At 37.2% G+C, this 22,976-nt stretch overlaps 1 protein-coding gene across 1 annotated transcript in view; it reads left to right on the forward strand.

The window, feature by feature from the left end:
• Positions 1–22,976, forward strand: part of DPYD (dihydropyrimidine dehydrogenase) — an 863,407-nt gene that overhangs the window by 819,759 nt on the left and 20,672 nt on the right. The window contains exon 21 of the mRNA XM_058695679.1: positions 14,498–14,641. Within this exon, the coding sequence (XP_058551662.1) occupies positions 14,498–14,641 (144 nt within the window). The remainder of the gene's footprint in view (positions 1–14,497; positions 14,642–22,976) is intronic.

A 22,976-nucleotide genomic window follows, 5' to 3' on the forward strand; every position in this document is an offset into this window, starting at 1 on the left:
ACTGGATGTAAGAGTCAGGAGCTCAGTATAAAGAACAGAACTGGAGCTATAAATTTGAAAGCCATAGCTTAAATGATATTTAAAGTCATAAGACAAGATCAAATCATTTGCAAAGGGTATCCTGACAGAGGGAAAGAAAGAGTGTCTACGACTCAATCTTGGATATTCCAACCTATAGGTTTCAGAGAGGAAGATTTACCCGGTAAGGGAGACATAGAAGTGATGTAGGAAAAAGAGTAGGATAGTATTTTAAGAAAGAGGGAAGGGTCCATGTTGAATGCTACTGAGAGATAAAGTAAAATGAGCGCAAAAGTGTGGCCATATGATTTGCAAAATAAAGGTTGTTGGCCCCATCACCACAGCCTTTGTGTGGCTGGGAAAAGAGGACAGATTTCCAGAAAGAATAACTGAGGAGTGAATGGGAGGTAAGGGTGGAAGAACAGACACTATTATCAGTACCTAAGAGAGATTGGAAGGGAAATAGGTAAATGAAAATGCCTGGAAGTGGCTGCAGAGACAAAGAGTTCTTTTATTTGTTTTGTGTATTTGTTTTTAGGATGAGTGGGATTGGAGCATGTTTGTGTGTTAACAGAAATAATAAGAAAATGAGAGTGAATCATGGGATGATCAGAGATGAAAATTAAAGAATGATCAGATATATGCAAGACAGAGCCCTCAGTGGCTCCTTTGAAAGAATCAGGACACTTCCCATCATAACAGAAGAAAAGATGGATGACAGCACAGATGAGGGGGATTTATAAAATTTAGAATAGAAAAATTACTTCAGTATTTTAAACCGATAATGTGAGGCAAGAGCCTCAACTGAGAATGAAAAGGAGTGGCAGTTTAGATTTTAGGAGCAAGAAGAAGATATAAAAATGTCACTCGGTAAAGTGAGAAAGCTGAAGAGTGACAGCAGTAACATAGCAAGGTTTGTTGGCACTATTGAGTGCTCACTTGAGGTTATAGTTACGAAGTTGGGGCGGGGAGCAGTCATATTCTGCAGCCACCTTCAGTTTTCAAGTGTAAATATGGAACGACTGAATGATTGGGTTAAATATGGGCAAAGATTTAGCCTGATAAGTGCAAGAAAAGGTTAGAGGTTGTCATCTGAGAGGATTTGACCTTAAATGGTCAGATATATATGTATCAATGAGAATTGTGATAAATGTTGAATATGTTTATAGAATTATTTCTTTATGTTTAGTCCCATTACTTTATAAACTACTGTGAACTCCCTGAGGATAGGGATCATATCTGTTTTGCCCCCTATTATGTCTTCAATGCTTACCACGTAGAATGAGTCTTTCTTAAGAACACATTTTATTAGATCTTTTCCTTGGTATCTTCCCTTAAAGTACCAAAAGACACATGGTAATTTTAGGTGAAACAGCAGCCAAACAGCTCAGAAAGGACATGGCCACTCAATATAGAGGAGAAGGTGCTAGGCCCGGAGGTGACAGGTCTAGGTTTGAGTTTGCTCTGCCATTAACTGTTACATGGCACTGGGCCTTGTGTGCTTGCTACATCTGTGGGCCTCAGGTTTCATCAATATTATAATAATTCTGTTATTGTGGAAATTAAATGACATAATATGCAAAAATAATTTCTAAAAGTATAAGTACAAAACTACGTTATTTAGTTTTAGAGTTTGGTCCTGATGCCTCTCAGGACATGTGATATTCAGCAACTGGTTGATGTTTGATGATGCTCAGAAAACTATGTACCGATTATTCTGCTCCAAGCCTAATGGCTGGTTTCTTTGACTACTGTTTTCATTTTGTATTAGCCATTGCCAAACAGGAGGCTTATCTCTGTAATAGGCTATGGCAGTCAAGAGCAGGAGGGTCTAAAGACCGGTAGCATAGACGACCGGCCCTAGGGCCTACATAAAGCCCATAAAGCCCAAGTGAATTATTGTTTCCCAAAGCTTAACGTTTGATCTACTGCAGTAATTGCCTAGGTTCACACTTGTTCAACAAATGATATTTTTAATAAAATGATATTTTTTTAAGATCTATAGCCTATAAATTTTTTGGTTGTTTGATTTTTTGGTTTTTGTTTGATTTTGTTGTTTGATTTTTATGAATAGGAGAGTGAAATAGTTGGTTGTTATTGTTTTCTTCGTAGAAAACTTTAAACAAAGAACAAAGAAAATACAAAGAAATTATTTGTGTTGTGCTCTAAACCTTTGAATATAAGGTAATTGTTGAGACTGTACCTTAAAATCCTTACTACTACAAATGCTATTAGGCTGTAGGATGTTGTTAAAATTTAAAGTCACTGTTATTATCGGGATTTGGTTTATGTAATATTATGGATGAGGCCAAATATTACTTGTTTGGTCATTAAGCATTAGATGAATCTCATTCTTGCCAAGCATTGTGCATAGAAATAAAGTTTCTTTTTTTATTTTTTTAGTATTTATTTATTTATTTTGAGAGAAAGAGAGCATGCGAGCAGAGGAGGGACAGAGAGAGAGAGAGAGAGAGAGAGAGAAAGAGAGAGAGAGAGAGAGAGAGAGAGAGAGAATCCCAAGGTTTCACTCTTAGCACAGAGCCCGATGTGGGGCTCGATCTTACAACTGTGAGATCGTGACTTGAACCAAAATCAAGAGTCAGACACTTAACCAGCTGAGCCACCCAGATGCCCCTAGAGAGAACCTTTCTGAACATTTTATATGAAAAGTGTCAGCATTAAGCTGTGACCCCAATGAGGTTAGCAGAAATTTCTTGTCAGTGTAGCTTTTTGGTTGATGTTAATCCTTCATTCATTCATCAAATATTTAATTAAGGCCAACTGTATGCAAAGAACTAAGGGGATGATAAAACAGGTTCGAAAAGTATCCTGTCCTCAGAATGTTTATGATATACTCAGAAAAATAAAGAATGCATAAGTAATGCTACTATAGTTTAGAAAGTAAAAGAAGAAACAGAGAGGAAAATCCAAAATTTGTGAGGCAGTGACTGCCTTCAGTAGCGACCTAGGTACAGATATGAATTTTATCTTATGGATGTTTGCTAGTGTTTCCATGTGAGCATGCAGAAGCTATTGTTTATGGAGCACTTTGCCACACATATAAAAGATTCTTTCCCATGTTAAATACTCCCTACTAGTATGGTAATTAATTATCTTAGAAAATTCTTTCTTTTCAACTAAAAACTTGTACTTTTCTTTTCTCTCCAATATAAATCTCCTGCTTAGCATTGAAACCCTAAAACTTGGCTTTTAAAATGATCATCATTTTTTCCAATGTGTCCTGTACAGTAACTCCAAATAGGGTTTTTGATTGGATCAAAATGTGATATTTTATGCCCTATGCCACACTTTCAGGTAAAAAGGCTTAAAGCAGTCATCCCGGTGTTTCTGTGTAGGAAAATCTCAAGTATCATATTGAATAAATATGGAAAAGACTGATTAATCTCCTACTCTTGCTCCAAATAGAGCCTGAATCCTGAATACATTTTTCATATTTATAGCAGGCCCATTTTCCTCATCACCCTACTTTTCTGTTTTCCTTTGCTTTCATCCCATTGTATGAAGTAATTTTTATTCCATTTTCCCTCATTGGCTTTTGCCCTTGACATTTTATGCAATATTTAGCCATGAAAGCAGTAGCATTTTGAAGGCGAATTTCCAAGGCAAATTATTTCATCCAAGTCTTCCTAAGGCATTGGAAGGACTATAGCTTAGGAAGTCTTTCTTCATGTGAGGCTAGTATTCTGTGACATTTTTATAATGCAGAATACTCATTTTATCTTTATATTATAAAGATGTAAAATAACTGTACATAAATACAAATTATGTTCACTATAATAAAGTAACACTTAGGTTCTGTATTGCTTTGTAGTTTTCAAAATAGTAAAAGTTGTATTTTAATAATCTATTAGTGCCTTCCTATTTCAAACAGTTGTTACGAAGAGCAAGTAGGCAGAATGGTCATTGCTGTCCCCATTGTACACAGATGAAAACTGAGGCCCACATAGGGAAGTGACTTGTCTTAGAGACCAAGTGTGTTCATCTCTGCACCCAAAGACCAGGGATCATTCTGTATATTGCAGTACTTTAGTAGAACGAGTCATTTTCTTCCAACGTCCTGTAACTTTCCACACCAAATAATACCATACATGTGCTTATGTTTTATTCTTACTGACTTGGCAATTTCGTGTCTGACCTCACTAATCTCCACTTCTAATATGCATGTGGTTGATTTTGTATAGATAGTGTCTTCAGTGACTTGTAACCAAACCAAATTCTGTAAAGATAATTACAGTGAAGCATTGGTTGTGATCTGTATAGACTCCTCAATTTATGCAGATTATAATAGCCTTCATTTAACAAATATTTTATTTATTTTAATTGTCTATACATTTATTATTTCACAATGAGAAGTAGCCAAGATATTTGTGGTTGTACCTTCCACCAGTAAAGCCTGAAACAGTTCATGAACTCACCCAACCTTGGAAGTTTGAAAACATTATTCATATTTTACAGCTTAAAAGGACTCAGCATGTTCTGTAAATAGGAGGGAAAGAGTTATAATTTGTGACTCAGTCCAATATTTCATCCACAGACTGTGGATGCGATGCCACCTGGTCATAAACCCTGAGGATTTCTAACTGTGAATTTGAAAACAAAACAAAACATATCACTGGAAGGAACCTTATAAATTATCTGGTCCAACCCCATCATTTTACAGATGAGGAAACTGAGGCTCAGAGGAATCATAGCTCCCACAGGTCACAAAACGAGCGGATATTCGAGCTAGGATCAGAGCTCCACCTTCTAACTCTAAAGTGCTATTTCCAGTATTACCTCCCCCAGAAAGATGCCTCCCATGGGGCATTGCTTCTGGAGAATGAAGTATATTAAATTCACATTTGGCTGCTAATCATTTTCTCAGCAGCTCTATGGTATTTCATTAACTGCCGCATGTAACACTCTGGCCTTTCACCTGTATTAACTTGAGCTCATTAAACTTGAGGCCAATAATAAACAGGACTGAACTAACACAGATATTTTGCATGGTATGTGTTCAGCATTTTTTTTAAATGGTGTCTACCGTATGAAACATTTTTCCCTTCATGGTTTATGGAATGGGAAAAAACAGGAAGCACAGATTTCAAGGAATGGATTATATGTGTAGTATGCCTCCTTATATCAATCAAAGATATATTAAATACTCATTTTATACAAAGCTTTGTAAGGATTATAAAGAAACGTGAGTGACAGCACAGCAGAGGGTCTAGGCATCTGGCTGACAGAGATTTGAATCCTGGCTCTGCCATTTTTTTTTCTCAGTTTATTTATTTTTAGAGAGAGAAACTGGGAGAACGGCAGAGGGAGAGAGCTCACACTTAGCGTGGAGCCCAACGCAGGGCTCTATTCCACGACCCTGAGATCATGACCTAAGCCAAAAATCCAGGGTTGTTCAACTGAACGAGCCACCCAGGCACTGCCATTTATTAATAGTGAGAATTGAAACAAGTTGCTTAGCCTTTCTGTAACTGTCTTCTCATCTGTAAAATGGGACAAGAACAATACCCACCCCACAGGGTTGCAATATAGAACAGATAATGTACTCATGTGCTTTGCAAAGGGCCTGATGTATAGCAATGCTCAATAAATGTGCTGATTTTGATGAAGATAGTGATGGCAATGCAAGTCCTTTCTTCATAGAACTTCTAATCACCTCTCATTACAGCTGTTGTTGAGGAAGTTGATTTTCCCCAACGTTTCTCCCCACTTCATTTCTACAGAATACAAACAAGCATCTTGCAGAGTGACTATTTAACCCTTGCCCAGTTTCCCACCAACATTATTTCATGTTCATTTTGACTGAGAAGTAACTCTTTTGCAGCTCACAGCTTATGCAGCCACCACAAGTCCTTATGTGATTTTGAAAGTGTTTGAGATTCTGACTGAGCAAGGGATGGTGAGAGAGGAGGGGTCATTTGCAGAAAGAAGAGCTGCAAAGAGGTAGAGAGAGAGAGGTCTGTTAGAGAAGTGTTCTGTGTCATAAAGAATGACAGCTGGGTGGTTTCGGGCAGAAGTCACTCTCAGAGTAGGGATGAAGCAGTCAGAGGGCATTGTGGGAGTGAAGATCGGTGTTGGACTGTTGGGGTCGGGGTTCATGGTCATTATTTGTTCTTTATTTTCCAGAGTGCCATAGACTCTTAAAACAAAACAAAAAAAATATAGATCATCTATTCACTTTCCGGCTTCTACCAGAATCCCATCTCTCAACCTTCTGGATCATTATCTTCTTTCTACCACAAGTACCCTCCCGTAAACCATCATAGGGATCTACATTCTGCCACCATAGGGATCTACACATATTGTCAAAGATCCGGTGTCTCCCTACACCCTAAAGAACAAAAATCCAAACTGCTGTGCCCAGAATTCAGAGCCCTGCATAGATTTCCCAGCTGTATCCACTGCTACTCCCCCAGTCATATGCCATATTTTAGCTTTATAAGAATGAGTTCGTCCTGTATTTTTTTTTAAATTTTCATGCCTTTACTCATCCATTCGTTTATCTTTCTCATCTCTTTCCAGCAACACATACTATTTCTTCCTTTTATAATCTTTCATCACAGTTTAAATTCCTCCTTCACTAGAAAGTCTTCCTTAATCTCTTAGCTGGAATTAATTGCTCATTTGGATCAGGGTTACATCAAACCGTTTGCGCATCTGTTTCTCTACTTATTGTATTCTCCCTTAAAACTACCTAGAGAACCCAGATGTAAGCTGAAATCACTCAGTCCCGTCCTTCTGGAAATTGCTACAAAATCCCTGGAGATTATGTTCTCTAGGTCACTTCCGGCTATAAATTTCCCCTCTCATTGAATTCTGCATCTCCCTCAATCTTACTTCTTGTTGGTTCCTATTCTTTGAGCTATATGCCAACCCAACCATGAAACTCAAACCTATTTTGCTGATTTTCTTCCAAATTTCTCTCTAAGTCATATAAGTATGTAGGAGACTTATTTAAGTTTTAAGGGTCGGAGAGGAGGATTTCAATTGCAGCAACACAGACAGCTTGACATTGAATATTAGCTCTTCCTCTTTATAAAAGTCCTCCAGCCCTCATACCATCAGGCTCTGCTTCCTTTCTGTCCCTCCCTCTTCCTTCTCTTTTTCTCTTTCCCCCCACCCTCTCCCCATCTCTCTTCTACCCCTGCTTCAGAATTCTGCATTCCTCCTGCATATTGGTTTGGCCATTTCTTTGTTTTTGTTTCTCCTAAATCATGCCCCAGGGCATAATCTCCCAAGCTCCAAGCTAAAGGTACTATTTTAAAAGTTACCGCTTTGGGGCACCAGGTGGCTCAGTCAATGAAGCAGCTAAGTGTCCAACTTCGGCCCAGGTCATGATCTTGCAGTTTGTGGGTTTGAGTCCCACATCAGGCTCTCTGCTAACAGCTCAGAGCCTGGAGCCTGCTTCAGATTCTGTGTCTCCCTCTCTCTCTGCCCCTCCCCTGCTTCCTCTCTGTCTGTCTCTCTCTCAAAAATGAATAAACATTAAAAAAAAATTAACTTACCACTTTAAACAGTGAAGTTTGTTTCTTTAGAGGAAGCTGATAGGCATCATTTAAATATTTCAGAAGAAAATAATAATTTTCTCACCTCACTTTCAAAGACCATGAGTCAGTCTTTCTCTCAAGGCCATAAACTGCTTTTAAAACGAAGCACCTCCTACTTGTCTCTGTGGCCCCAGCACCTGCACTCTGTGGCCAAAAGCAGGTCTTACCTCCTTCATCCTTTGTTAGCATTCCATTAATGTTAGATTTTCTTCTCTTGATTGACATTCTCCCTAACATACATTCTGATGTTATCTCCTCACAACAAAATGTGCTCTGCTTCCCCTTCACAGAGGAAACTCCTCACTCTCCTGTATCTTACTAAACAGAGAGCACAGGGTTAGCAGTCGGCTGGCTCTCCAAGACCTCTTCCAAAGTGGGACCCTTCTCCCTCTGGTGTTTCTCCCACCTGGAGAATTCTCTTCCCGCTTCCTGACCCTCACACCTCCATCTTCACCATTTGCCAACCTATCCTTCAAAACTTAGCTCAGATGTCACCTCTTCTAGAAAAGCTCTGACCCATCAGCCTGGGCTAGGTACACACTGTCATTGCACATCTAGCATCCTGTGTCCCCTCTGCCTCAGCTCTTGTCTCAGGGTACTGTGATTGTTATTAACTATAGGTTCTTTAAGGTCACAGATTGTCTTTTATAAATACCTTTCAAGGCCTGGCTGGCACTTTATAAATGTCTTTGAATTTATGAATCACAGCTGTTGAATAAGTAAGGTATGTTTTACTTCATATAATTTTAATATTAAATGGACCTATTTATATAATTTCTTTCTGAAAGTAATTGTTTCAGGTTGTCTGACATTTCAAGTAACCAGCAGAATTGTTAAAATACATTCAAGATATTCATTCATTGATTGGTTAAGTTTCAAAACATATTGTACACCTATTATGTGCTGGATCAAAAACTAACTCTCTAGGACCTCAAGCGGGGATGATGGAGGCATAGGCTAATAGCGATAAGGCAGAAAATGCAGCAGGTGCAGAAATTAAAGTATGCCCAGAGTATTCTGGAGCACTGTGAGGGGCCCCTAACACTGTAGGGAAGGGAGTCAGTTAAGGAGATACTTAGATGCTATGAAACCCAAGCTGAGGCTACAATGCCAAATAGTCCTGTACCCGATGAAAAAGACTGGCAGGGGCTTCCCCAGCAGAGGGGATGTATGAGCCAACATGGAAATACAGAGCATGGTACGCAATGCAATATAAGCAGCTAAGGCTTATGGGAATAAATTGGCAGGCATGCACTTTACAAATGTTATTCCATCTAATGCTTATACCAACATCGTGTGTTAGATACTGTCATTCTCATTTCATTGATAAGGAAAGTTAGTAGCAGAATGGTTAAGTAATTGGCTCATAGTCACACAGCCAGTAAGTGTAAAACTGTGATTTTAATGCAAATTTGACTTCTAAACCACTTCCCTAACCACTATGCAAATGTTGGCTTTCTTCTTTCGCTAAGAAGCATGAACTATTATTATTGCTTTTGACTGATTCAGACATCAGATAGTTTATCAAAAGTTGCACTCTTAAATTTATCAGATCAAACTAATAGTTATACTTCATTAATTTCATATCCTTTGCATGTCCAACTCCAGTGTCCCCGTTTACACCATTGGGCACCATGTAGTATTATGATAATACGTAGATGGTCCTTTTCTCTTTGCCTGCTTATTGTTTTCCACTGTCCACATTTGATAATATCATGAAAAATTGTTTACTGTTATATCAGCGATTAAGTATTACATGCCAGTTACTCATGGGAAAAATCTGAGTTTCTGACTTTAAGCCATGCTAAAACAAATTTTTGAAATAGAAATCAGGGTCAAATGTAAGCAATTGCTTACTCTTGTAATTGAAAGAAGGGAAGAAGAAAAGTAGCTGAATTCAGACAGAACAAAACAGAGACCTCTCACCTAGTCTCCCATCTTGCATCATGCTGAGCTCACAGTGGTTGAAATTAAGGTATTTTAGAAACACACTCAGAGAACCCATGCTCCTAGCAGTTGTTCACCAAATTTCATATTTTAAGTATCTAAAAAGTATCCCATTGCCTTCTGGAGTTTTTTTGTTTTTTTTTTTTAAGATTAACTCTGAAGTTTTATTTTCCTTTTTCTCTCCAATTAATGGTCATTTGATTGAGATCAAACGGTTTTCCATGAAAAACCATTAGGTATATCATTCCTTTAGATAACTACAATAACCATGAACACTTAATACATAATTAGGTATGACACTAGACTGTCATGAATGGCAAGAGGTACTTATGAAATTAATAACAATGATGAGTGTACATATGGAAATTATTGAACCTTGAACCTTTAATGTAGTACAGGACAGTTCCTGGTCCAGAGCTGGCATTTGATATTGTATTTGTTGAATAAATGGAAAAATAATAGTGTAACCAAGTCATATGTGAACATGTTTTTTGTAAAAAAAAAAAAAAGTCAATTCTTAGATAGTTGTGAAACATATATCCTTTACACTTAACTTATTTCTTGGTCCGTCAGTGTATACATTTGCACACATGCACAAACAATTTTACATATACGCTGTATATATTATGTATGTATACACATATATATTTGGATTTCAAGTTTATGCTGAGTGTGATACATATATTGTACTTAGTATATGGTGTGTGTGTTTATATATATGTGTATGTATATATACATATATATGTATATTGCGCCCAGTATAAACCTGAAATCCTTTTATCTTTTAACTTATTACCATTTGGATATCAAAGTGACTACTTTTTGTGCTGTTATTGTTTCCCATCAGATAAGACACTATGATTAGGAAAATAGAGTTGATCCATTATAGTACTATCCACCAGTGCTATTAGCCAACTTGCTGCCGTTCTCATAAAAATTATGCAATTTAAACTGGAAGATACCAGTACCTGCTTCTATTAGAAACAAGAACCCTTTTCTACTTCATAATATGCTCAATTACCTTTAGATTGATCCATGAATAAATTATAATCCAAATAGACTTCTTTACCTTAAAGCTTTGCTGGCTTAAGATACCATTGTTGATTCATTATGTTGTCACTTTTCTATCGGCAATGTAATGCTTTTTATATCTGGATAGAGACAGTTTTCATGTGAGATACTGTTATCTTTAAATGAGTAGGATTTAGCTTTTCTGGTGAGAACAAATTCATCAGTGATGAATCCCTGGAGAGAGTATTGAAACAAAAATCATACCATTTCTGAGCTTTGTTCAGTTCCTCAGTTACAAAGCAGCTTTTGATAGTCCTAAAGAAGTTTTTTCTTTGTTTAAGAAATATAGCATGACGCTCAAAACCTCTCACTTTGGGTTACTGCGGGCTACAACTTTTTCTGTAAGAAAATAATGAATGAAGAGGAAAAGCTCCTGCTGCTGGCTCTGTCAGGCTCTGCTGCCTCTCCTCCTGCAATAGGAAGTCAATTAACTATATGTTCAGGCAGAGATTTGAACTAAATGCTTTATTAATCATCACTGATTACGCACATACACAGCGGCCAACTATGCATTCACCTTCACTATTTCTTAGTTTTATTTTGCTTTTTGCTGGTTTTTGTTTATTTGGTTGGTTTTTTTGGCAAGATCAGAACAGAAATGTATGCCTAAATGTAGAATATGTAAAGGTGGTCATCTGGTACAGGAGAGAATGGATCTTTTGTATTTTCAGAAAGTTTAACTTTTAAAATGCTCAGGACCCAGATATGGTAGAGGCATCATAATACATCACAGAGTAATTTTTGTAAAAAGCGCTAAACTTTCTCATATTGATTTCCAGAAAGCAAAATCACTATGGCAGCTTTGATGTTTTGGAAGTTGGTACTACACCTCACTTCTAGGATTTCCATATGGCAGTGAGAAGCTACACACAAATGGACCAATTTGACTTGGAGATGAATGGTGGAAGGTTGAGGGGGCCGTCACTGATACCGTGTGTGGGTGTGCTTTCAATTTAAAGAAAGAATTGGCAACAGTTTTCCTTCTTTTCCATTGATTCTTCTAACTAACACACAAAGAAAATCCTATAGGAAACTTTATGTTATATTGAGAGCCTCTCCTTAGGACTAATTATAAAAGAACAGAATGTTATAATGATAGCCCTGTTAGCTATAGAAAGGCAACATAATTTAAACATGTGGTCAACCACTGCAAAAAAAAAATTATAGAAAATATCATGCTGGTAGATGTTTACTTAGGCTGTATTCTGCTCAGCACCAAGGGATTTTTAATTTTTTTTCAACGTTTTTTATTTATTTTTGGGACAGAGAGAGACAGAGCATGAATGGGGGAGGGGCAGAGAGAGAGGGAGACACAGACTCGGAAACAGGCTCCAGGCTCCGAGCCATCAGCCCAGAGCCTGACGCGGGGCTCGAACTCACGGACCGCGAGATCGTGACCTGGCTGAAGTCGGACGCTTAACCGACTGCGCCACCCAGGCACCCCCCAAGGGATTTTTAAATATTATTATTGTTGTTACTATTATTACCATCATTGGAACAATTTGAAAGTATCACAGTTTAAAATTAACTACTTTATTTCTCTCCCTTTGGATAAAGAATAATATAAATGGAAGAAAAAAATCTCCTCTGGTTTATGGTTAAAAGAAGATAGATCAAAAAGTTTCCAGGAATTATTTCTTTTGAATAACATGTATAGAACTCTTAGATGGAGTTAGATACGGTTGAGTAAGGTAAGACCCAATCAGGGAATCGGAATAATGGTTCAGAGTTTCATTGAGCTTGCCACCACAAGAGACCTGCTAGAAACAGAGGTCACTTGTTTCAACATTTAAGGAGTTTTGATAATCTTCAAGAATACAAGATTAGGATTTCGGTGCCCTTGGTGTGTAAGAGAAGTGTGGAGAGAGTGATAGTCCAACAAGAACTATGTCATATGGGGTGCCTGGGTGGCTCAGTCGGTTAGGCATCTGACTTCAGCTCAGGTCATGATCTTGCAGTCTGTGAATTCGAGCCTCACATCCGGCTCTGTGCTGACAGCTCATAGCCTGGTTCCTGCTTCGGATTCTGTGTCTCCCTCTCTGTCTGCCTCTCCCCCACTAGCACTTTGTCTCTCTCTCTCTCCCCCTCCCTCAAAAATAAACATGAAATACTGAAAAAAAAAAAACCAACAAAACTATGTCATGTGGACATGCGTTTACCACCTTATGCGGTGTTACCAGAACCCCAGGGGCATTTCTTTGGCATCAAGTATAATCCCTAACACCTCATCTGCCCCAGGAAAAGGTTATTTCATAAGAGGACATTTCAAACAAGCATTCTCTTTTCTACATTAAAAGGGCTTACATATGTGATAAATGCTGTGGATTTATCGTCTTTTATTTTGTGCTAACAAGATGGCATCACATATTTTATAGTAAAATAGATACAGTATATTCTGTCCCTTCATCATATTATTTCATATTTATGAAATAATTAAATATTGTAATTTAGGAAAGCATTGAGGTATAGAGATGAAGTATATAGTTCTAGCTTAATTGTATATATTAATTTGGCATTCATAGCATTACTTCCATTTACTTGACTTGTTGACATATTATAGCAAATTGATGATGGAAGTAACAGTCTTAGATATTTCCACATAAATATGTTCTGCTAATATAAATTTTCAGTGGCAGTTTGGCTGAATTGAAACATGGGTTAAGTTGTTTACCTACCCTACTAACATCTCTAAAGGACTGGAGAACTCATTTTCCAGGGGCATTATGCAACCTGGCAAGTGGAGGCCAGTGTTTCAAAACAAGTGTGAATTTTCACCAAAGTATTTTTTAGGTCAGAAATCAGGATGACCTTGGAGTGCTGTAGTTTTCCAAGCCTCTATCAGCTAGATAAATGGGCTTTATTTTGTAAGAGAGAGAGAGAGAGAGAGAGGAGAAAGGGTGTTTTTACAGTCTTAGAAAAGAGACCTAGCAATTCCAGGTTACAGGCAGACACGGAACATTTGGGATTCAGTGGTGTCTATCACCAGCATTATGTGTCCGTAAAAGTGAAGATCAAAGGTTCTAGAAGAGGAGAAGGACAAAAGTGGAGAGGAAATAATTGTGGGATAATGAATAGTATGAGGGCATATTCGTGATAACTTGAAACCACTTAGCATTTTTTCATGACACCCAGGTATCTTTCTAAATGAACTTGGTAAAGTACAGTTGAATAACCTTGAGATTTTAAAGCTCCATGATGTGATTTTGAATACTGATGGAGTTTGTTTAAGCACTATGATATTTCCTCTGCTTTTCATTTCTATTTTTTGCCCTCTTCATGCAAAATAAAATTTATTTTCTGTACAGAGAAATCAATACTTTCACCATTTTTTTTCAGCTATTCCAGTAAATTGCAATCAACATTAGTTACAGCCTTTAAAGAGAATGTAGTAAGAATTTGAACACAATAAAATAGAGATACAGATTAGAACTTTGGCAAAGTACCTTTGCTATTGACAAAAGCATTTGTCAGGGACTATGGCTGTGTCTATATTGTGCTAAAAACCTGATGAAGAGGAAAAAAGCATCAATAGGTTTTACCTTCTGTCTATATGAACCAAACAAATGGTCTAACTAATAGCTATTGTTGAAAGTGAATGAATTTGGCTTACCATTGTGAACTTTATTCCATTTAGCAATGTATTTTAATTAACATTTGTATATTTAATACATATATACTTGGTAGAGGTGTTCTGCTCTTGAGTTCTTTTTAATAATTAATGGAATCTGAAACCTAGAAGACTAGTGATTCTTGAATAAATGAAGACCTCGTTACAGTATATAAGAAACAATCTCCAAACACACATTTGTTTGTTGATAATATTTATATGTTAATATCCTTGCATTTTTCTCTTCCATGAGCTAATATGCTTTCTTATTTGCATGTATTCCTTTTAGAAACTGCCAAGTTTTGGACCTTATCTTGAGCGGCGCAAGGAAATCATAGCAGAGAACAAGATTAGACAGAAAGAACAAAATGCAGCTTTTCCGCCACGTGAGAGAAAGCCTTTTATCCCCCGAAAGCCTATTCCTACCATCAAGGTAAAAATTAAGCTACATATATACTAATTAAATATACAATACAGCTCAGGTGTTTATTTGCTGTTTAAATGTTTCACTTATTTTTTTAAAAATACGCTGAAAGTTTTCAAAAATCTACCTATGGTGATAGGAGAGCCTCTTTTTGTACATTTTATACTTTTTAGAGTACTGTCATCACATATGTGTTTCGTGGGTATTTCTATATGTATTAAATAGGCCAGGAAATATTAAGGTGAATTCTTTGTCTTCTCATAGTCATTTTAAAATTATCTTCATCTACAATTAAATCCAAGAGATATGTTAGCCATACAATACAACTGAATGATTAATATGCAATGTAATATCAATTTGGACAAATTTTGTCTAGTTCAATCTCTGGAAAGCCTGTACAAATGGGTCTCAAGAGATTAGTTTCTGAGTAACAGCAAGAATTATCATTAAAGTAGAATTGTGGGTGTATTTGCATGTTTTCCTTTTAGAAACTGCCCAAGTTTTGGACCTTATCTTGAGCAGCACAAGGAATTCATAGCAGAGAACAAGATTAGACAGAAAGAACAAAATGTAGCTTTGAACTTCTTATTTTGAGAGAGAGGCAGATTCACATACTATGGTCATATGAAATAATACAGAAGGGTCTTGTTTAACCTTTACTCAGTTTCCCCAATGGTAACATGTTGCGGATATCACAACCAGGATAATGACGCAGATACAATCTACTGATCTTATTCAGATTTTTTTAATTCCTTATTTGTGTGTGCATGTCTGTATGTGTGCATCAGTGTGTTTACTTCTGTGTAATTCCACCACACGTGTAGATTCCTCTTTCAACCACCACGGTTCAGATACAAGATGTCCATCACTACAGAGATTGCCCTGTCATACCACACCTACTTCCTTCCTGCCCACCTTGCCCAAGATGGAATTGTCTTAATGAAAGAAAAGGGAGTGTTATAGGAGTTACAGGACCACATTCCCTCTGAAATCACCATCACTGAATGTGGCTTCAGTTACTGAAACTTTTCTTCCATATTTAATGACAATATACGCCTACATTTCCATTTTCTGTTTGAGGCATCAGCTGGAAAGCTTTTTCTCAGGACCTCTCAGGGGAACCTCCCAGAAATTCATCTTTAGTTGTCAGCTGGGAATTGGAACACTTAAAAATTCCCTCTACCTCAGAAAGACAGAGAGAGAGAGAAATATGTCCTATGTCAAACACAGTGGGGTTTACACTCACTCTTACAAAATTTAGGTGATTCAAAGTTCTGAAAGGAAATACAGATGTACACGAACACAAATTCTACCAGCACTTCAATACCATAATTCCAAATAAAGTGAATGCTTGGGACATTTAACAGCAGAATATCCCCATATACTCCTTAAGCTGTTTCCTTTGCATTATTTGTGTGCTACTAAAAGAATGAACTGGACACTGATGATAGAGAGAAGACCAGACCCTTCAGCTCTTCACAAGCTTCCCCCTCCCTGTGTTTGGCTATGATTATTATATGATTTGGGGTTAAGTGAGAATTGTCCGACTTCTGTCTCTCTTCTAAATTAATTTGAATTAAATGTAAGAAATCATCTCTTCCTTATGTATAAAAAATCAAAAGAAATATATTATTTATATTTGAGAGAAAAGTGCAAGGTGATTATGAAAACATTTTGACCTTTTCTAGCCTTCTATTCCTTCAGGGAATATAGTGATAACCTAGAAGGAAGACAAAAACAGAACAAAGAAAAAAACTTATTATAGTTTAATTCAAGCTGATCAATCACTAATCCAAATAAAATATCAAACTCAGCAGAATTAAATAAACCAAAGAAATGGGAAGTCAGGAAAGTAAGTAAACATTTTTTTAGTATCCAGGAGGGATAAGGACTATTATTAAAAACAGTACAGGTTTTGGGGCGCCTGGGTGGTGCAGTCGGTTAAGCGTCCGACTTCAGCCAGGTCACGATCTCGCGGTCCGTGAGTTCGAGCCCCGCGTCAGGCTCTGGGCTGATGGCTCGGAGCCTGGAGCCTGTTTCCGATTCTGTGTCTCCCTCTCTCTCTGCCCCTCCCCCATTCATGCTCTGTCTCTCTCTCTGTCCCAAAAATAAATAAAAAACGTTGAAAAAAAAAATTAAAAAAAAAAAACAGTACAGGTTTATATTCCTCTCCTAAGTTTATTTATTTTAGGTTATCCAAATTAAAGTATCCCTGGTGTTCATTGCATAAGCTTTAAGACATGGTAGATACCATCTTCCCAGCATCTAAGACCATAATAGTGCTCGTGTAATAAAGGACTGCCATGGTAGATTTTCCCAATATCCAATGGATTTTCCACTACCTTGGCTTCTCCTCAGGGTATCATACCCATTCTCCCTGTTGTCATTTCTAGGAAGATGGTGTGACCTTTCAAATAACACAATGGTGGAGTGCCTGAGTGGTTCATTCGGTTAAGTGGCCAACTCATGATGTTGGCTCAAGTCATGATCTCACAGTTGTGAGATTGAGCCCGCGTTGGGCTCCAAGCTCATTATGGAGCCTGCTTGGGATTCTCTCTACCTCTCTCTCTGCCCCTCCCCTGCTCTCTCTCTCTCTCTCTCTCAGAATTAATGAATAAACATTTTTCAAAAATCATAATGGTAGCTGATAATTGTGGGTTGGTCTTTTTTGTTTGTTTTGTTGAGGATAGCATTTTCATTAGTTATAAAAGCAACTATCTTTTTGGAAAGTGAGGAATTACATTTGTTAAAATAATGACTTCTCACTTTATCTTGTTTTCTATAAGGCTTCCTATACTGTAGGGGGAGCATATGTTTTACAGGAAGAAGGAAGATACAGAGATCTGTTCCTGTCCCCAGAGAGATCCCCAGTTTCAGATGACTCCTGACTTCTAGAGTCATGATATTGTGTGTGTATGTGAATGTATGACTGTATTTTTAGTTATATCATTCATCCTCCAATATTCTAGTATGGTTTACTAATGTAGGACAGAAAGTTTATCTCCTGGAAGCATCCATGGAAGCATGTGGCAACGAGTAGCTCTAATGTGCCTATAATGTTCCAAATGCTATACATGTTTTACCTCATTTAATCTTCACAATACCTGGGATAGATACTATCTCTATATTCATTTTACAGATAATAAAATTGAGGAACAATGAAAAATTAAATAATTTTGCCAAGTCACATAGTAATTATTGGTAGAATGGGTGATGGAAATGAAATTGAGAATAGCTGGGTTAGGATATTCAAAAGATTGACTTATAATAGGAGCTATAAAAGTTTGGATCCATTCTAGAAAATGTATGGAATATTCCTAGATTTAGATCATGAAAGTTGAACATCAACATGGAATAATGAGAACATTTAGTAAAGGAATTTTAAGCACATGCGTTTTGTCATAGTTGTATTACTAATCACTTGATTGAGGGAAAATATGAAATAGGAGACCTATAAAATTAGACTACTGGGCAAAGAAGTTAAATTCCTCTCCCCAACACTCTGTAGTTTCATTTGTTTAGTTTTTTCTAATGTTACATCACAAAGATGAATATAAAAATTACCCCCAAGCCTACTTAATCATTATTAAAATTTAGATTTATAAAATTCTAGTCCTTCTTATATCTAAATATAATATATTAAAATAAACATGGAATGTTCTTATATTTTACATAAAAACTTCACAATAATTTCTATATCACTTTTATATCAAAATAATGTTTTAATAGTATTTTACAATTTTTTTAACATTTATTTATTATTGAGAGACAGAGAGAGACAGAGCATGAGTGGGGGGGGGGCGGGCAGAGAGAGAGGGAGACACAGAATCTGAAGCAGGCCCCAGGCTCCGAGCTATCAGCACAGAGCCCGACGCAGGGCTTGAACTCACAAACTGCGAGATCATGACCTGAGCTGAAGTTGGACACTTAACTGACTGAGCCACCCAGGCGCCCCAATAGTATTTTATAATATAAATTTACTGTCAATTTTTTGGAAGTAACCTGTTAGAGCCTAGAGGGCACCATGCTGCTCCTGGAGAGAAGGCAGGTTAACAACCTGGAAGCAGACATCATGGAAACAGTGATCTGAAAAACACCTGGGACACACAGAGGGGGAGATCACTTGCTCCTCTCAGAGTACTTCCCTGAGAGCAGCAAGCACGGAGACTCCTCTCTGGGGACAAAAGAGCTGGCTGGTGCCATTTCCCTCCCCTGCCCCTCAGTATAAACACAGAACCACCTGCAGTACACAGCACAGTGCCAACATTGGCTGCCTAAATTGCTTACATCAGGTCCCACTCCCCCGTGCTCTGCAAGTACCGCCCTTCTTGGTCAAGTTCATCTTAGTCCCAGTGCGGTGGGCCCAGCAGAAACCCCTGGCCACACCATGTCTCCCAACCAAAGAGTTCTGCAGAGTTTCAGTTCTAGTGGAAGTAGTATCAGGTTTCATTTAACGAGCAGACCAGAGTGTACCCAGTTAAAACACACCACACTCTGGTCAAGAACCAAACACTGCCCACTTCAGGCAAGGAGAACCTCGGCAGATGACTGATCTGAAGGATAGAACAGCCAAAACACAACAATAGAGCACACACGAGACACTTGTTGAAGCACCAGGCCCTGGACACTTCATGACCTCTTCTTCATAAAGCCATTACTCTCAGAAGCAGGAAACATAGCAGGCTTTTCTAACACAGAGAAGAAGGCAGAGACTTAGACAAAATGCCAAGGTGGAGGAACTCATCCCAAAAGAAAGAACAAGAAAAGGTCATGGCAAGGGATCTAATCAAAATAGATATATATGCCTGATGGAGAATTTAAAGAAACAATCATAAGGATACTCACTGGGCTTGAGCAAAGAATAGAAGAAGACATCAGGAAAGCCCTTACCACACAGATAAAAGAGTTAAAAAACAATTAGAAATGAAAAATGCAATAACTGAGATTCAAAATAGACTCAATGCAATGAACACAAGAATAGAAGAAGCAGAGGAACAAATAAGTGATATGGGAGATAAAATAATGAAATATAATGAAGCTGAACAAAAGAGAGAAAGAACAACTATGGAACACAAGACCAGACATGGGGAACTCAATGACTCCATGAAACATAGTAACATTCATGTCATAGGAGTCCCAGAAGAAGAGAGAGAAAAGGGGGTAGAAAATGTATTTGAGGAAATAATAGCTGCAGACTTCCCTAACCTGACGAAGGAAACAGACTTCCAGATCCAAGAGGCACAGAGAACTATCATCAAAAGCAACAAAAGCAGGAAACACCAAGACATATTGTAATTAAATTTGCAAAATATAGCAATAAAGAAAGAATCCTGAGGAAGCAAGACAAAAGAAGTCCCTAACTTACAAGGGAAGACAAATAAGGTTAAAAGCAGATCTCTCCATAGAAACTTGGCAGGCCAGAAGGGAGTTGCATGATATATTCAACATGTTGAATGAGACAAATCTGCAGCCAAGAATACTCTATCTAGTAAGGTTATCATTCAGAATAGGAGAAAGAGTTTCCCTGACAAACAAAAACTAAAGGAACTTGTGACCACTAAACCAGCCCTGCAAGAAATATTAAAGGGGACTCTTTGAGTGCAAAGGAGAAACCAAAAGTGCAAAGACAAGAAAGGAGCAGAGGAAGTCTCCAGAAACAATAACAAAAACAGGTAATAAAATGGCACTTAATACATATCTATCAGTAATCACTCTGAATGTACTAATGGACTAAACACTCCAATCAAAAGACATAGGGTGTCAGAATAGATAGGGTGTCTGCTGCCTTCAGAGACTCATTTTACACCTAAAGACACCAGCAGATTGAAAGCGAGGGGATGGAGAAACATTTATCTTGCAAATGGATGTCAAAAGAAAGTCAGAGTCGCAATACTTCTTTCAGACAAACTAGATTTTAAACCAATGATTGTAACAACAGATGAAGAAGGGAACTACCCAACAAGAAAATCTAACAATTGTAAATATTTGTGCTCCCAACTTAGGAGTACCCAAATATATAAACCAATTAATAGCAAATATAAAGGAACTCATTGATAATAATACAATAATAGTAGAGGATTTTAACACCTAAGTAACATCAATGAACATATCATCTAAGCAGAAAATCAACAAGGAAACCATGGCTTTGAATGACACACTGGACCAGATGGACCAAACAGCTATATTCAGAACATTTCCTCCTAAAGCAGCAGAATGCACATTCTTTTCAAGTGTACATGGGACATTCTCCAGAATATATCACGTACTAGGTCACAAATCAGGCCTCAACAAGTACAAAAAGATTGAAATCATACCATACATATTTTCTGAGCACAACACTATGAAAAAACCACAAGAAAAAAATTGGAAAGCCTTCAAATACATGGAGGTTAAATGACATCCTACTAAACAATGAATGGGTCAACCAGGAAATCAAAGAAGAAATTAAAAAATACATGGAAACAAATAAAAATGAAAACATGATAATCCAAAACCATTGGGATGCAGCAAAAGTGGTCCTAAGAGGGAAGTATGTATATAGCAATATTCAAGCAATGCATCAAGAGGCAAGAAAAATCTCAAATAAACAACCTAACCTTACACCTAAAAGAGGTAGAAATAGAACAACAAATGAAGCTTAAATCCATGACAAGGAGAGAAATAATAAACATTAGAACAAATAAATTATATAGAAAGTAAAAAAAAAAAAAAAAAACAATAGAACATATCAATGAAACCAGGAGCTGGTTCTTTGAAAGTGATAAACCGCCTAAGCCAGGCTTATCAAAAAGAAAAGAGAAAGGACCAAAATAAATAAAATCACAAATGAGAGAGGAGAGATAACAAACAATACCCCAGAAATACAAACACTTAAAACAGAATATTATGAAAAACCATGCCAACAAATTGGATAGCCTGGAAGAAATGGATACATTTCTAAAATCATAAAAACTACCAAAACTGAAATATGAATAAATAGAAAACTTGAATACATCAATAACCAGCAAAGAAATTGAATCAGTAACCAAATATCTCCCAACAAACAAAAGTCTATGTCCAGATGGCTTCACAGGTGAATTAAAGAATAGTTAATACCTATTCTTCTCAAACTACTCCAAAAAAATAGAAATGGAAGGAAAGCTTGCAAATTCATTCTATGAGGCCAGCATCACCCTCATGAAAACCAGATAAAGACTCCACTAAAAAAAGAGAACTATAGGCCAATATCCCTTATGAACATGGATGCAAATATTCTCAATAAAATACTAGCAAATTGAATCCAACAGTACATTAAAAGAATCATTTACCATGATCAAGTGGGATTTATTCCTAGGCTGCAAGGCTGGTCCAATATTCACAAATGAATCAACATGATATACCACATTAATAAAGGATAGGAGCCATATGATTCTTTCAATAGATTCAAAAAGCATTTGACAAAGTAAAACATTCATGATAAAAACCTTCAACATAGTAGGGTTAAAGTGAAAATATCTCAACATAATAAAGGGCATATATGAGAAACCCACAGCTAATATCCTCAGTAGGGAAAAACTGAGAGCTTTTCCTCTATGGTCAGGAACAAGACAGGGATGTTCACTCTCACCACTGTTATTTAACAGAGTACCAGAAGTCCTCACCTCAGCAATAAGACAACAAAAAGACATAAAAGCCATCCAAATCATCACGGAAGAAGTCAAACCTTCACTATTTGCAGATGACATGATACTCTATATAGAAAACCCAAAAGATTCCACAAAAAATTACAAGAACTGATACACAAATTCAGTAAAGTCACAGGATATTAAATCAGTGTACAGAAATCTGTTGCAATTCTATACACCAATAATGAAGCAGCAGAAAGAGAAATCAAGGAATAAATCCCATTTGCAATTGCACCAAAAACTATAGATCCCTAAGAATAAACCTAACCAAAGAGGTGAAAGATCTTTACTAAAACTCTAAAACACCGATGAAAGAAATTGAGATGACACAAAGAAATGGAAAAACATTCCATGGCTATGGATTGAAAGAACAAATATTATTAAAATGTCTGTATTACCCAAAGCAATCTACACATTTAATGTAATCCCTATCAAAATACCACCAGAATTTTTCTCAGAGCTAGAGCAAACAATCCTAATTTGTACGGAATCACAGAAGACCCCAAATAGCCAAAGCAATCTTGAAAAAGAAAAGCAAAGCTGGAGGCATCATGATTCCAGACTTCAAGCTATATTACAAAGCTGTAGTTATCAAGACAGTATGGTGCTGGCACAAAGACAGACACATAGAACAATAAAACAGAATAGGAAACCCAGAAGTGGACCTACAACTATATGGT

Source organism: Neofelis nebulosa, chromosome 2 (genome assembly GCF_028018385.1).
Source record: "Neofelis nebulosa isolate mNeoNeb1 chromosome 2, mNeoNeb1.pri, whole genome shotgun sequence".
Lineage (NCBI taxonomy): Eukaryota > Metazoa > Chordata > Mammalia > Carnivora > Felidae > Neofelis > Neofelis nebulosa.